Genomic DNA, 16,432 nt, shown 5'->3' on the forward strand with positions numbered 1-16,432 from the left:
AGGTGGTCCAGGAGCACCTTCCCAAGGTCTGTGTATTGGGGGGAGTATGTATGTATAGATTAGAGAAAACACATTACTAGAAAATGTAATGCCAAATAATAGTTTTTTCCATAGTCTTTGAAGATGTCTGTGGTTCCATCATTTCACCCTCAAAAACCAAGAGCTCAAGTTCAAATAAAACAAATAAACAAACAAAAAACAAAAACAAAAAAACAACAGTAATGTATTTTACTCGTAGCAAGTATAGCACTGAACATAACGTTAAAATGTGACACCTTTTAGGAATCATCCGCACATTTTATCGGTTTTTCTCTCCTATTTATTGACCACATTTTAAATCAATATAACAGCTTAATTATCAATGTCAATAGACAGAAAATAAGCATGATGCGACGTCTAGTTCTGCTGTCATGGATCTGACCTCTTCCAGTAAAAAATCCATGTCTGACAAACAGTCTGCTTCTCTTTCCCATAATTTGTATTTTGCGACTGACTGCAGTTTCTGCGCCGCTACGGCTCATGTACGCAATCCCTGGATAGGTGGTTGCCATGGATTCCTGGGTCACATGCGTGGGTTTCCTATAGCCAGAAGCAGCAGAAGATGCTTGGACCAAAATCCACAGCCATTTTCATTCAAGAAAAAGAGAGGATCCGCTGTGGACGGCTTGCTGACTGACTGGGGGGTGGCCAGACTACACCCGGTTATTCTTATTTCCAGCTGTGAGCTGCTTTTTATCTTTTTTTTTTTTTGTAATATTTTCTAGAATTCGCAGCAAACCGGTTTTGTCCACATCCATAGACTGAAAACAGGAATGAGTATAGAAATTCCTGAGGGACTGACGGAGCTGTTACAGAGCTTTACCGTGGAAGTGTTGAGGAATCAGCCCAGGGATCTGCTCGAGTTTGCGTTACAGTACTTCACCCGGCTGAAGGACAGCGAGACCAAAGAGGCCTCTTTTGGCAATGACCAAAATTCGGCCCCGAGATCTGGGAAAGCGGTCAATTTCATTGACGAGGCCATGCAGATCGATTCGGAGAACGGGGAGGAGGACGACGACGATGACGAGGAATTCATAGGTGAGCCGATGTGTTCTTGAAATATATGAATGTAGATGATCTTAATGCATGCTGAAGCATGTGCATGCATGGCAGTGTGCACGGCTGCTGCTCGCTGGGATATAATAGGAACAAGGCGCAGAGATGCTCGCCTTCTTGCATCCACAACCGCGCTGTCATTTGCCATATATGGTCACGGAGACTGAAAGACGGGCTATATGTGTCCTGCTCTGCGTCTATGTACCAGTTTTTTATTTAGGTTAAAATGCTTTTCCATAAGACATGCAGAATCAAGAGATCTTTTTCATTTTTGTTGCATCGGAGGCTCGCTTTCATATTTTGTGCTTCATTTACAGGCCACGATACAGCGGGCCTATTTACCCTTATTAGCCAATAGGAAAAAATATGGAAAAAACATACGATCTTGTCTTTCCTGAAGTGTCCCAATCGTCTGCAGAGCTTGCAAGCAGTTGCAAAACAGATCTGACACAGCATCCCAATGAGTAGTGGGCTTTCAAAGGCTGGCTGCAGGGCCGGTCCGAGATTTAATAGGGCCCTAGGCAGAATTTGATTTGGGATCACACTTGCAGATAAAACAGCTGGAAAAGAAGTGGGATTTACTCATTGTTTTGGTGCTGGTGCAGTACAAGGTGATAAGAATATATTGTGCTCTATCTTATTAAATTCATATTCACAAACTGAAGTAACATGTTCATAAATAGAGATTTTACAGTGCTTGGTTTATTAAACCAAAGGTACACAAAGACCATCTATAGTGCTTATTAATAGTTTTACCTAAGCTATCATTACATTTTACACCCATGGCGCCAATATTGGTTACTTGACTCGTGGCTGCTCAGAGATCTCCAACTTTCCAAAACTGTCTGAAACTACTGTCCCTGAGGACATTCTTGTTGTAGTTTTGACTGGGAATTAGAACATTCAAAATCAGTACAAGTAAAAAGTACAACTACAAACAAAACGCCTAAACGCCTAAACTTAGGGTGGCATACAAAAACTAATCATACATCCATCCATTTTCTATATCCTTGCAGGGTTGCAGGGGTAATGGTGCCTATCTCCAGCGGTCATTGGGAAAGTGGTGGGGTCAGTACACCCTGGACAAGTCGCCAGTCCGTCACAGGGCAACAGATAGACACACAGGACAAACAACCAAACATGGACAAACTTGTTGCTATTCGAATCCAGGACCTTCTTGTTGCAAGGCAACACACAGCCATGCAGCTCCCCTGTGCAGCCACCAAAATCAAACACCATAACAGAATTTCAGGAGTTTTATTTAGGTATGTTCCCATGCTAGAACGTGAAATTTAGGCTTATGATTCTTTAGATAACTTTACAGTCCAGTAGTTAATTTTCTCAAGTACCTGTATGCCATAAAATCGGGTGATTTGATCCCTTTTCTTGCTCTTTTAAATTTTTTGTCCTTAATTTTAAGACACTGTAGCTCTTTTTCTTTGTGGTATCAGTTGAGGGTGGGGCCAGGACTGGGATGGATATAAAGACATGGTGTGCAGGCAAATTGTCCCAAGTCAGGCTTAAGCAAAAAAAATTATTGACTACACTAGAGGTAAAATTATGACTCTGCTGACACCACTTGAAAATCCTAAACAATTTTAAATTGTTAATCAAATAATTAATATCGAGAATATAATAATATTCTGTTTTGGGTATAATGTTGCACATTATAGGGCTGCTTGGTGGCGCAGATAGTAGCTCTGTTTTCTTACAGCATGAAGGTCCTGGGTTCAACTCCTGGCCAGGGCCTTTCTGCATGGAGTTTGTATGTTCTCCCCGCGCATGTGTAGGTTCCATCTGGGTACTCTGGCTTCCCCACAGTCCAAAAACATAACCATTAGGTTATGTCTCGCTCAGCTGCCCTTACTTGTGCATGGTTGTTTCTCTGTGGTCCCCTGCAATGGACTGGAGACCTGTCCAGGGTGTACTCCACCTCTCACCTGTAGACTGCTGGAGATAAGCACCAACTCCCCTGTGACCCTGTATGGAAGAAGCAGGTATAGGAAATGGATGGATGGTGCACATTTCAAAGTTTGGTCATTCTTGACCCAGTTGGCTTATAAACACGAACAAAACTACTTTCAAGATTTGTGCTGTGCGAGAATTTATGGTCTTCTGGGGCCCCCCCTGCTGGCCTGGGGGCTCTAAGCTGCAGCCTAGTTTACTCGTGGCTTTGGCCAAGTCTGACTGGCTGTAAGGCTTACATACAGGCAGGTGCACCACATTCATGAGTTAAATCAGCATGTTTTGGGGTCATGGTTATTGATAACTTGGCCACTGCATGGCTGTGGGTTACATTTGAATGCTTTTTTTGTCCTCATTGAAATTATTCAAAGAGCTAAATCCACTCTAAAGCAGCTGTCCTCATTCAGGTTTTACCATGATGAATATGGATCCCTTAGTGAGTTAGCCTCCACAGGGGTATTAGCTGTGAAATCGCAGCTACCGAGACCTCTTTTTAATAATAGCTTTCAGAGCAATTGGGCTTATGATGAAATTGAACATGTGGCTTTTCATTGTTTACAGCACCAGTGATAAACAGATTCATCAGAAGAGCATCAGGTGAGTTCCAGTTTGCTGCTTGTTAAAGTTGGTTTTTAACTTCCTGTAGCTCCGGTCTGTATCATTTCAGGGAGAATGAAAAGCTTCTCCGACAAATGAAAATATTTCTTTCCATCTGTCTTTTTTCATCCTCCTCTTATTATAATAAGGTTGATTTATAAGAGCCTGTGAGGCTGCTCAGTCTTGAACCTGATTTATTATGTCAGTGAGTGATGTGGGGGAGGAAATCAGGACAAGTGATACTTATCTCTCGCTCACAACAGAGGTAAAGGTTGTAGCCCTGGTAGAAAGATGACTCCACTTTTGCTGATATGGAACATTTAACTAGTATTTAGGCAAATTATATGTATATAGATTGGCTAATGTAAAAGACAGAAGTGAAAAGCGTGTGTTATTGGATGCGAAAATAAAACATTCTTCATTGAAACCAGAGTTTTGTTTGAAAGTTTTATTACAGGACTACTTATACAAACACATTTTACAAAATGTTGCTGTTAAAAGTTTACAATTGTAACATAGCACAGTACCCCCCACCCCACACACATGCAGCGCTTTGCAAAAGTATTCACACCCCTTGAACATTTGTCCTGTGACGAGCACAAACTTCAAAATATTACTTCGGGATTTATACATTAGACAAAAACAGTGGTATGCATTGTATTCAGCCCCCATTACTCCAGTATAAACTCCAGTATTAAGTATAAAAAGACAGACTCTCAGTATAAATACAGCTGTTCTATGAAGGCCTTAGAGGTTTGTTAGAGAACATTAATGAACACCATGGAACATGGCAGACAGGTCGGGCATATAGTTGTGGAGAGGTTTAAAGGAGGGTTTGGTTTTAAGTATCTCAAAGTTTTTAAATCACTGTTCAGTTCGGCTGTCCCATGTAGGCCATGTAGGGGACAGCAAAGATCCTTAAGAAGATTCTCTGGTCAGATGAGAAGTTGATGAAAAGCACAATGTCTGATAATAAAACTAAGACTGCCACTGTAAAACATAGTTATGGCATCATTGTGGTGTGAGGCTGCTTGGGATTCAAAGACAGGGAAGTTGAAGGGAAGATGGATGGAGCTACACACATAACGATCTTGGAAGCAAACCTGTTATGCCTGGTTCACATGGCAAGATTTAAAATTTGTCGGCTGATTTCCAAAACTTGAGAGACCCCACATGTGACGACAGAAAATTGTAGATTTGATCCTACAGTGTGTTGTGTCCAGCCACACGGCAAGCACAACACACCACACGAACAGATTTCACTCATGAACATTCAGATGTCAGACGGGAAATCTTGCAAACCCTCTCGAGAACAAACGTAAGATCTGAGTAATCCTCCGTGTTTCTGTCACATCGCTTTCTGATTGGCTATACGTCACATTAAGCGGGAACACCCGAGGACAAACAAGTTCAAAATTATGCCTTTAAACAGCTGGTAGAGACATTCCCCCCAAAGACTTACAACTGCAATCACAGCAAAAAGTTGTACTACTAAGTTTGACTAGGGGCCTTCTTACAAATGTATGCCACACTTTTCAGTTTTTTATGAAACAAGATTATGAAAACCATGCATCATTTTCCTTCCACTTCATAATTATGCAATCCTACATGTATGTGTTTGTCTGTAAAATAAAATGTCAATAAAATACAATGATGTTTGTGAGTGTAATGGGACAAAATATGAAAATGTTCAAGGGCTGTGTAACCTTTACAAGTTACTGTATTGTGAGCCCCACTTACTGTTTAAATGGCTTGATAAAGGGATGGGAAACAACGGTATTTGTCTTTATATGCCTAAAAGGTGCTGTACAAATATGACGTAACGCAGCTTGGTCTATAGTACATGTTCTTTAAAATCAAAGCAAGTACCAATGTAACATTATTCACCTTTGTTGCTATCTGTAATACAGTTTGTGCAGAAGCGTTCAACCCTGACGATGATGAAGAAGATAAAGAGCCATGGGTAAACTGCAATCCACACCACAACCAAACACATTTATATTTTAGCTTAGAATCAGAAGACATGAAGAATTTGACTATTTTAACATAATCATGGACCACTGTTAGGCAGTCCAACAGAAACACATTTTGTCTCACAGGTAACCCACCCCAAAACTGATGAGCAGAGACAGAGACTACAGGAAGCTTGCAGGGACATTCTTCTGTTCAAGAATTTAGATCCAGTGAGTACATGACCTGAAGTCAGCAGCTTTAAGTTTCTTTTATTTTAACCTCTGTGCATAATTTCAAACCGTGGTCAGTTTATGTTGAAAGATAGATTTGTTTAAACACAAATAATTCAATGGCTTATGTTTCTCTCCCTCTCAGGAGCAGATGTCTCAGGTTTTGGACGCCATGTTTGAAAAGTTTTGCACAGAAGGAGAGCACATCATTGATCAAGATGATGACGGGGACAACTTCTATGTAATTGAAAGGTGCTTTAAGCAGTTACTTTTAAAGGATTTCCCAAATAATGTTTTGTCTATATATTTTTTTAACAAATAATTGTGTTTTTTTTTTTAATTCAGTGGGACATTCAACATTTTCGTGAAGCTCGAGGGCATGGAGAAGCTGGTGGGCTCCTACGACAACAAAGGCAGCTTTGGAGAACTGGCGCTGATGTACAACACCCCTAGGGCGGCCACGATAATTGCAACCTCGCCTGGAGCCCTTTGGTGCCTGGTAAGTCAAACATTACATACCCGCGCAGGAGCACATCTGGCTGCTTGCTCAGGTTTTTCAAACAGTGTGCAGTCAGCTGGCACAGATTAAGTAAATACCCAGGCTGTTTGTGGTTGTGTTGCAGCATGGCGCAACAGAGGGAGATGGCACAGATTGGATAATGTAATGTATAGCTGAAAGCATACATTTACCTAAACTGTATAAAAAGTCTGTAACTTAGGTCAAACATTTTGCCTATATTTCCATAACCTTTTCAAAATAGTTTGCTGGATCTTAGGCCCATTCCTCCTGACAGAACAAGTGTACCTGAATGAGGTTTGTAGGCTGCCTTGCTCACACACACGTTTTCAGCTTTGGCCACATATTTCTGTGGGACTTAGATCAGGACTTTGTGGTTCCCTGTCCAAAAAAGTTTTTGGCGGCATGCCTATGGCCATCTAGAAGACCCATTTGGGCTTTAACTTCCTGGGTGATATCTTGAGATGTTGCTTTAATATATCCATCTGTTCTTTCCTTGTGATGCCTCCTCCTGCACCATTTTCCTCTCCAAAAATTAAGGCTCCTGAGTGCAATTGTAAAATGTAATATGGCTTTTGATGTACTTTAGAAGTAATGGCTTCTTCCTGTCTGAATAGCTTTTCAGCCCATGTTGGTTCAGGACTCAGTTCACTATGGATAGTGACACTGTGTTACCAGCTTCAGCCAGCATCTTAGCAAAGTTTTCTTCTTGGCTTAAAACTCACATTTCACACCAGAAAATGTTAATCTCTGTCTTCTTTTTGAGGATTATGACGGTTTGAATATCCCATGGTGTTTATTCTTGTAGTTAAACGTGGCACCATCTGGAATTGTACACATGGAAATCAGATTTGAGGAGGTTCATCATTTTCTACCTGATATTATGCCTGATTTCCTTCTATTTTCCATGAGTTCACACAAGTAAGCCGTGTGTTTGGGGAATTGCCTTAATATGCATCCACAGGTTTCCCTCCGTTTAACTCAAATGCTGTGAATCAACCTATTAGAAGTTTACAAAGCCATGGCAATATCATCTGGGTTTTCCCACATTGTTTAAAGGCAAAGTATTTTTAGTGTATGTAAACGCTTGAATGTCAATGAAGAAACAAAAAATTCTCTAAAAACCTATTTGCTTTTTATTCTTGCAAAAATCCTAATTAACCTAAAAGAGGAGTGATTTAATGCATGTGAGAAAAAGAAAGCCTTTTTAAAAACACACACAACCTATGTAAATATCTGGTTTCATCAGTATTGAATCCAGTGGGGAGAGCAGTAATCGTACTGGTTGATATGAGTTTACATTATCATGGACGCTAATTATAAAGCTAATGTATATTGTATATATTGTAAAAAGGATTTATTATGGTTTGAAGGTCAGTTTTTAAAGATATTTTTTTAAACAGCAGAAAAGTTTCCTGTGGCCAAATGAGCTGTTTGACAGTTCAGTAGCAAGTTGGCCCTTCATGTAAAACAACCCAGTTATTCATGACTCAGCAAGATTTGTGTCCTTCAAAAACCAGCTAGCAGCTCTGTTGTGTCATCTATGGGAGACGAGGGACGTCGGTGCTGAACCCTCTGCCAACCTGAGAGTCTTAGATTGTGCAGCGTAATCTGTGAACAAGCAGGAGCTCCTTAGTCTGAGGAGGAGCAGTGGTGCCAGAGAGTCTCTGAGCTAACAGAAGATTACCGTAGACATGTTATTTGGTGTCTGACCTGCAGTAGTACTAACCGTTTTATTAAGTAATGTGGATCACAATATTGTCATGGCCAGCCTTGGCTAGAGGGTGCCCTCTACAGCTAATGATACTTTCTACATTGTGGTTTACATCATTGCAGGTTGACACCTTGTTCTATGACCAATTTTTAACTTAAACCACTGGAACCTTTTTGCAGGTGGATGGCATGAGGAACGTTTGAGTGCCTTCTTTCTTTTTACTATTTGAGTAAATGCTTTTCTTGCAATAAACAGGCTCATTGTGACACCCAATGCATTTAATTCATTAAAACAAGACAAGATTTTTTTGTGAAAATTTTTTTTTTCACAAAAAACATCAAAGGCATTTCAAATTAAAATCTGTTTTAAACTCTGTAATTAGTGTAGGATAGCACCATTGTAGGTTTGACTTGTCCACATTTTGTTTTCGTGGTTATCTTCACCCATGGTCATCCTAATGCCAATTTAGCATTGAAAATGTCCCCTTTCTGTTTTTATAAATAGAATAAAACCCTAATTTGAGATTTGATCTAGAGATGATCAAATGCAGCCCAGACAATACAGGTCCTTCTCAAAATATTAGCATATTGTGATAAAGTTCATTATTTTCCATAATGTAATGATGAAAATTTAACATTCATATATTTTAGATTCATTGCACACTAACTGAAATATTTCAGGTCTTTTATTGTCTTAATACGGATGATTTTGGCATACAGCTCATGAAAACCCAAAATTCCTATCTCACAAAATTAGCATATCATTAAAAGGGTCTCTAAACGAGCTATGAACCTAATCATCTGAATCAACGAGTTAACTCTAAACACCTGCAAAAGATTCCTGAGGCCTTTAAAACTCCCAGCCTGGTTCATCACTCAAAACCCCAATCATGGGTAAGACTGCCGACCTGACTGCTGTCCAGAAGGCCACTATTGACACCCTCAAGCTAGAGGGTAAGACACAGAAAGAAATTTCTGAACGAATAGGCTGTTCCCAGAGTGCTGTATCAAGGCACCTCAGTGGGAAGTCTGTGGGAAGGAAAAAGTGTGGCAGAAAACGCTGCACAACGAGAAGAGGTGACCGGACCCTGAGAAAGATTGTGGAGAAGGGCCGATTCCAGACCTTGGGGGACCTGCGGAAGCAGTGGACTGAGTCTGGAGTAGAAACATCCAGAGCCACCGTGCACAGGCGTGTGCAGGAAATGGGCTACAGGTGCCGCATTCCCCAGGTCAAGCCACTTTTGAACCAGAAACAGCGGCAGAAGCGCCTGACCTGGGCTACAGAGAAGCAGCACTGGACTGTTGCTCAGTGGTCCAAAGTACTTTTTTCGGATGAAAGCAAATTCTGCATGTCATTCGGAAATCAAGGTGCCAGAGTCTGGAGGAAGACTGGGGAGAAGGAAATGCCAAAATGCCAGAAGTCCAGTGTCAAGTACCCACAGTCAGTGATGGTCTGGGGTGCCGTGTCAGCTGCTGGTGTTGGTCCACTGTGTTTTATCAAGTGCAGGGTCAATGCAGCTAGCTATCAGGAGATTTTGGAGCACTTCATGCTTCCATCTGCTGAAAAGCTTTATGGAGATGAAGATTTCATTTTTCAGCACGACCTGGCACCTGCTCACAGTGCCAAAACCACTGGTAAATGGTTTACTGACCATGGTATCACTGTGCTCAATTGGCCTGCCAACTCTCCTGACCTGAACCCCATAGAGAATCTGTGGGATATTGTGAAGAGAACGTTGAGAGACTCAAGACCCAACACTCTGGATGAGCTAAAGGCCGCTATCGAAGCATCCTGGGCCTCCATAAGACCTCAGCAGTGCCACAGGCTGATTGCCTCCATGCCACGCCGCATTGAAGCAGTCATTTCTGCAAAAGGATTCCCAACCAAGTATTGAGTGCATAACTGTACATGATTATTTGAAGGTTGACGTTTTTTGTATTAAAAACACTTTTCTTTTATTGGTCGGATGAAATATGCTAATTTTGTGAGATAGGAATTTTGGGTTTTCATGAGCTGTATGCCAAAATCATCCGTATTAAGACAATAAAAGACCTGAAATATTTCAGTTAGTGTGCAATGAATCTAAAATATGTGAATGTTAAATTTTCATCATGACATTATGGAAAATAATGAACTTTATCACAATATGCTAATATTTTGAGAAGGACCTGTAGCTCTGGAGCAGAAGCTAACTTTAGCATCGTAAGCTGCTTATGGTTAGCTACTTGGAGTAATTTTTAGTGTTTATAAATTGTTTTTATCTAGTCTACCAGGTACCAAAACGTTTGACACAATACTGATTTAAAAGTGGCGGAGGCTTTTTCAATTCTTTTTCAACCTAGTGTTGCTAGCCAGCCAGATGTCCTGCCTTTACTAGAAGACTTGATAAACCTAATAGGGCAACTGTAGAACTACCTCTTTCTTATTTCAAAATAAATGTCTGACACAGGTTTCAAGATAAAAACACACACCATTAAAATTTATTTTATTTACCTAAGAAAGCAAAGTCTCATGCTAACAGCAACTGATAGTGCTTTGTGAGACAGACTTCACGTTTAAAATGAATTATGCCGTTTTACACCCCCATTATTACATTATTGTAATAATGGGGGGTAGGGGATATTTCCAGAAGTCATCAGACAAGAAGCAGGTTACACCTTGGACAGGTCGCCAGTCCATCCAAGGACAACACAGAGATGCACAGGATAAAACCAGGCATGCCCACACCCATAAAAGCAATTTAGAGTGACCAGTTAACCTAACATGCATGTTTTTAGAATGTGGGAAGGTGGAGTACCTGGAGAGGAAACACCACCTTTATCTGTAAAGATAAATAATAGTGATCATTTTTATTTAAAACTGTTTCAGGATCGTCTGACGTTCAGGAGGATTATAGTGAAGAACAACGCCAAGAAGAGGAAGATGTACGAAGCATTCATTGAAACTCTACCCCTACTCACGTCTTTAGAGGTCTGCTGTGCATCGCAGTGTTTAACGAAGTACATCATGAAGTCACAGAAAAGTGCTGATAACCTAATATGTTTGCAGGTGTCGGAGAGAATGAAGGTTGTAGACGTGATATCCACGAGGGTGTATAATGACTCACAGCACATTATTGCTCAGGTAATTCGTCTCTGCGTTGATAATTTCAGGGTTTTTGTCCTCTGCTTTGCACTTGCAAAGCCTGAGTTCACTTACCTGCATTGCTGTGTTATAACAGGGTGATTTAGCAGATTGCTTTTACATCGTTGAGAGTGGCCAAGTTAGAATCACCATGAAAAGAAGCCGGGTAATTTTGGACATTTCATACTTTTCTGTATCCACTTCATTTTTCAACCCAACAACTCCAAGAGTAAGCTCAGAGTGCATACTGGAAGTGTGTTTTCAGTTTTGATTTCTTATTTTTATATTTTTTTGTTTCTCAAAAGACAAAAAAAGACGAGGAGGAGGAAGAGGAGGTGGATATTGCCACATGCACGAGGGGCCAGTATTTTGGGGAGTTGGCTCTTGTCACAAACAAGCCCAGAGCTGCATCGGCATATGCTGTGGGGAGTGTCAAATGTTTGGGTACATTTTGTACACTTCTTTGATGTACTATATTAGGGGTCTAGGCAGCCTTTTTGCTATGCCTTTTTTCTCTTCAAAAGTGCAGAATTTCTCATAAGACAGGAGACAATGTTACTTAGAGCTCAAAATGTGAGTTTCTGCAGCCACAGTGTCTTGTAGAAGTATTTAAACCCTTTGAACTTTACATTTGTCAAGTTACAACCACGAACTTCTATGTATTTCATGTGGATTTTATAATATTGATCAACACGACGCATTGCAAAATTGAGAAGCAGAATGAAAATGATACACGGTTTTTAATATTTTTTGTAAATAACAATCTAAAAAGTGTGACATGCATATGTATTCAGCCCTCCTGAGTGAATATTTTGTAAAACCACTTTTCACTGCAGTTTCTACGGCAAGTCTTTTAGGGTGTGTCTCCATTGGCTTCTCTGAAAAATACCTCAAGCTAAGTCAGATTGGATGGATAGGGTCTGTGAAGCAAAAAAGCAATTTACATATCTTACCATAGATTCTTAATTTGATTTAGGTCTAAACTTTGACTGGGCCATTCTAACCAGGCTTTGATCTAAACGATTCTATTGGCTGTAAGCCCTTGTCATGTTGGAAGGCAATCCTCCAACCCCGTTTCATCAACTATCTTTCCATTAATTGACCACCTTTTCTGTCTCTGTCAAACAAATTATACTGCATGATACTGTACCACCATAGTTCACAATGGAAATTATGTATTCCATGAACGTTATGTCTGTTCTTTAATGTTGTCTAACAAACCTTAGAGCTGTATTTATACTGTAAATTACCCACAAGTTGATCCTACTCACAGTAATTTTTTTGGTGTATTTAAGTAAGGGGTGTTGTTTTAAATTAAAAAAAAACATTTATAATTTTTTTTCCATTTGAAATATATGCACTACTATGTGTTGGTTTATTTCATAAAATACACTGAAGTTTGTGGACAAGTTCAAGGAGCATACATTTTTGCAAGGTGCTGTGTAAGTGATTAATCAAAGTAATTTTACCCATATAAGGAACAGCCCTTTCCTCATATTTTCGATATATACAAACATCCACAAATTGAATATTCTGGTAACAGTTTCTGTTCACAAAACATAAACTGTTGCAACCTTTTGGATGAGCGTTGTCAAGCACTTAATTAGCATCTTGACTTAGCCTTGACCCCAATAAAAACATATTTTTTTTCATTTGACTCTATAAATACTTTGTGTTTTACATGGCCTTTTTTAAATTCTCATAAAAATCAAAGCCTTTTTGTCTTTCTTTTAAGTCATGGATGTTAAAGCCTTTGAGAGACTGCTTGGCCCGTGCATGGACATCATGAAGAGAAACATCGCTAATTACGAGGAGCAACTGGCGGCCTTGTTTGGAAGTAGCGCTGAGATTGAGCAACAGAGTGCATAAAGCAACTCCAATGAACCATGGTGGAGCCAATGGAAACAGACAGGCTCACTGTGGATCTTTTCCACAATACTATTCAAAACAGGAGAAGAAATGTGAATACCCACTACACTACATTTGAGTGTGTTACAATTAAGACTAAGATACGGCCCGTTTTAGTAGAGTGTACGACAGAAAGTTGCAACTTCAACACGCCAAAGCAGGGTTGCTTAAAGCTTGTTTTAGTACATTAACCATGACTTTCACTGTAAAGAATATGCGTGCATTTTACTTGTCGGTGTCAAGTGCTTCACTTTTTTTGTAAACCGAAACACTTTGTTAAGCTTAACCCCAATTTTTTGACAATGGTATTCTAAAAAGAAAAGTGTATTATTGCTTGTAAATTTCTAAACCTTATCAGTTGTAGGATGTCAAAGCTGACTTATGTTTGGATAATCATGAGCAGATTTGCCACATTTACCTTTCTCAGTAGGAGAAATACACGTGAACTACAGTGGTGCGAAAAAGTATTTGGCTCCTGACAGATTTCTTGTTTTTGCTCTTTTTTTTTTTTTTGTCAGATATTCATACAAGTAAATACAAAATACAGATTTCATTTACTTAGAGGAAACTATTCAAACCAACCTGTTCTTATATATAAAAAAAGTAATTGCTCCCCTTGTTAATCAAGCATTAACTATGTTTAACAACATTTTTTTGAGAGCTGAGTTAAATTTCACTTACCGAACCGAGACTTGATTACTATCTGACCTTAAGAAGTAGGCTAGAAGATCTCAAAAAGCAATACATCATGTCGCAATCTAAAGAAATTCAAGAACAGACAATAAAACAAAGTCAATATCTATGGCTTTAAGGCTCCAGTGAACTGCAGTGACATGGAGCAGTGGTGAACCTTCACAGAAGTGGCATGTCTGCCAAAATTGTTCTAAAATTGTTCTAAAACTCCAGGAACTCACAAAAGAACCCAGAACAACATCTAAAGCACTACAGGCCTCCTTTGCCTCAGTTAAGGTCTGTGTTTATCATTCAACTATAAAAATCAGACAGGGCAATAATGTCATCTTTTGGAGGGTTCCAAGGCCAAAGCCCCTGCTTACCCATAAAGAATGCAGAGCTGCATCTCACATTTGCCAAAAATATCTGGATGAGCCTCAAGACCTCTGAGAAAATATTCTAAGGACTGATGAGAAAAAAGAGCAGAACAATTCAGAGTGTGTGTGTCCTGTTACATATGGCATTAAGCTAACACAGCATTTTAGAAAGAACATCATACCTGCAGTCAAACATGGTGTTAGAAGCATGAAGGTCTGGGGCTGCTTTCCTGCTTCAGGACCTAAATGACGTGCCCCAATTAATGGAAACCCGAATTATGCTCTCTCCTCTAAAATCCTGAAGAAGAATGTCAGAACATTAGTTCCTGACTTTAAGCTTAAGCACACTTGTATAATGCAGCAGGGCAATAATTTGAAGTACACAATTAAATCCATCTCTGGATGGCCCAAAGGTTGTGGAGTGAACTAGATCTGAAGTCTGGATTTCAGATCTAAATGAACTGCTGTAGCTTGACCTTGAACAGGCAGTTGATGCTGAAAACCCTCCAATGTGGTTGAATTAAAAAGATTTTGCACCAAACAGTCAACCAAAATTGTTCCACAGAAATGGCTTGGTGGCGGTTGTTGCACCAAATGGTGGAACAAGCAGTTTATTAAATTATGGGGGAAATTACTTTTTAGCACAAGGCCAAGTTAGTTTTAATAGCGTTTTTTCTTATTTTATGAAATCTAGCATTTGAAAACTGCTATTTGTATTTAATCAGGGTATCTTTGGCTAAACCTAAATTTTGTTTGGTAATCTGAAGGAGTTAAGGGGTGACAGTAAACCAACAGCAAAAGAGATCTGCAAGGGGATGAATACATTTTTCACAGTACCGTATTTCCAAATCTTTCATACTATGTTAACAGCAGAACTGAGTTCACATTTATACACAAATACATCTCTGTTTATCAGCAGGTTATAACTCTTTAGTCTGATAAACAGTATTTTATTGTTGATAAGTGTTAGTGGCTCTTTGCCTAAATACTCTGCTTTTACAACAAAGCTAACATCAGAGGGAGAGATAGCTGATAGTTTTGTAAGAATATACAACACATTGCTGTACTATTTTGAAACTGAGTTATTATACGGTATAGGCCCACTTTTAATTTAATGCGTTTCTCCACTGGATTGTAGTTATGTAGGCAGTGTCTTGAGACAGCTTATTTTGCTGTGTTTCAATGTAAGTTTTAGCTCATACTTTTTGTGTAGGTAGAAAATATACTTTATCGCTGTCTACCTCTGCCAACAACTTTTACAGATACCTGCTGAACAGGACTCTAAAGTGGGTCATCTTCTTCTTCCCCCAACCAATCTCTCCTGTTTTCTCTGTAACAAAGTTCTCTTGTTTTTTTGTCTGCAACAGAGTTTACATTTAAAAATGCTGACACCCCCCGTTTTAGTAGCACTTTTACTTTATAAGGCAAAACCCCAACTTTAGCGAGAAAAACAATCATATGTTTCACTTTTCATGTCATTAAAGAACATTTTATATTTATGTGTGACATGAGATTATTTGTTGTTGGCCATAAAATTTCACCCCTAGGTCCTCATTCTTCAACACTACAGTTTCTGAGGGATAGGATGTCCCAGTTGTTCTGTAGTGTAGGGGGGACTCAAGGGTCATTGTTTTTCAGCCCTTAAAAATTCTAAGATTTTCTGGCAGCACATTTGGATGAAAAAGTGGAAATGTTGCACTTACAAAAGCCCTTATGATTGGAAATAAATGTTAAAAAAATAGCACAAGTAAAACATTTCTAAATGTATAATATTTTATCATAACTTCTCACCAGATGTTTAGTTTGATGTGTACCAATGTGTATTATTTTCAGTTCAACAGGTTCTTATTTCTTTATATTATATATTTATATTTCTTTATATTATATATATAAATATAGTTTAAAGATCTAATCTAAATGCAGTTTAAATAGATTAAAGCAGTGGTGCATCTCAGTAAATTAAGTCATTATCAAAAGGTTTATTTATTACAAAGTAAATTTTATTGAAACATTCAGATTTCAAGTCACGTACATACATTCCAACTTATCCTATTTATTAAACAGTGCAGTCAAATTCCATTTATTGTTTAAATGGGTTAAAAAGTTTTCTAAGGACACCCAGCAGATTGCATCGAGTCAGTGTCGCTTGTTTCAGGTGTTTGTTTAAACCAACCAACATGTTATGTCCCACTGATATGGAAGACTGCTGACAGTTGTCTAGCAGACAGTCATTGATAACTTTCATAAACAGTGCAAGCCATAAAAGGTATTTGCCAAAGAG

At 39.2% G+C, this 16,432-nt stretch overlaps 1 protein-coding gene across 2 annotated transcripts; it reads left to right on the forward strand.

Moving 5' to 3' along the window:
- The first annotated feature begins 379 nt into the window (after positions 1–379).
- Positions 380–15,650, forward strand: LOC124881139 (cAMP-dependent protein kinase type II-beta regulatory subunit). Of its 2 annotated transcripts, XM_047386662.1 has the most exons (11): positions 388–1,077; positions 3,622–3,657; positions 5,568–5,620; positions 5,757–5,840; positions 5,986–6,092; positions 6,186–6,339; positions 10,940–11,041; positions 11,120–11,194; positions 11,292–11,360; positions 11,500–11,638; positions 12,930–15,650. In XM_047386662.1, exons 1-11 carry the CDS (start codon positions 813–815, stop codon positions 13,061–13,063), a joined length of 1,218 nt encoding a protein of 405 aa, XP_047242618.1. In that variant the 5' UTR covers positions 388–812; the 3' UTR covers positions 13,064–15,650. The 2 variants fall into 2 exon arrangements, with proteins under 2 accessions (XP_047242625.1, XP_047242618.1); XM_047386669.1 differs by lacking the exon at positions 11,292–11,360 and having other exon boundaries at positions 380–1,077.
- The last annotated feature ends 782 nt before the right edge of the window (positions 15,651–16,432 follow it).

This window comes from Girardinichthys multiradiatus, chromosome 2 (assembly GCF_021462225.1).
Source record: "Girardinichthys multiradiatus isolate DD_20200921_A chromosome 2, DD_fGirMul_XY1, whole genome shotgun sequence".
In the NCBI taxonomy this organism is placed as follows: domain Eukaryota; kingdom Metazoa; phylum Chordata; class Actinopteri; order Cyprinodontiformes; family Goodeidae; genus Girardinichthys; species Girardinichthys multiradiatus.

Bases quoted from the DNA above. Each gene is read 5' to 3' on its own strand.
- LOC124881139 (XM_047386662.1), top strand. From the start codon at position 813: ATGAGTATAGAAATTCCTGAGGGACTGACGGAGCTGTTACAGAGCTTT. The intron at 5,841-5,985 runs GTGAGTACATGA...TCTCCCTCTCAG, and splicing joins TGTTCAAGAATTTAGATCCA to GAGCAGATGTCTCAGGTTTT. The intron at 11,639-12,929 runs GTACATTTTGTA...CTTTCTTTTAAG, and splicing joins GGGGAGTGTCAAATGTTTGG to TCATGGATGTTAAAGCCTTT.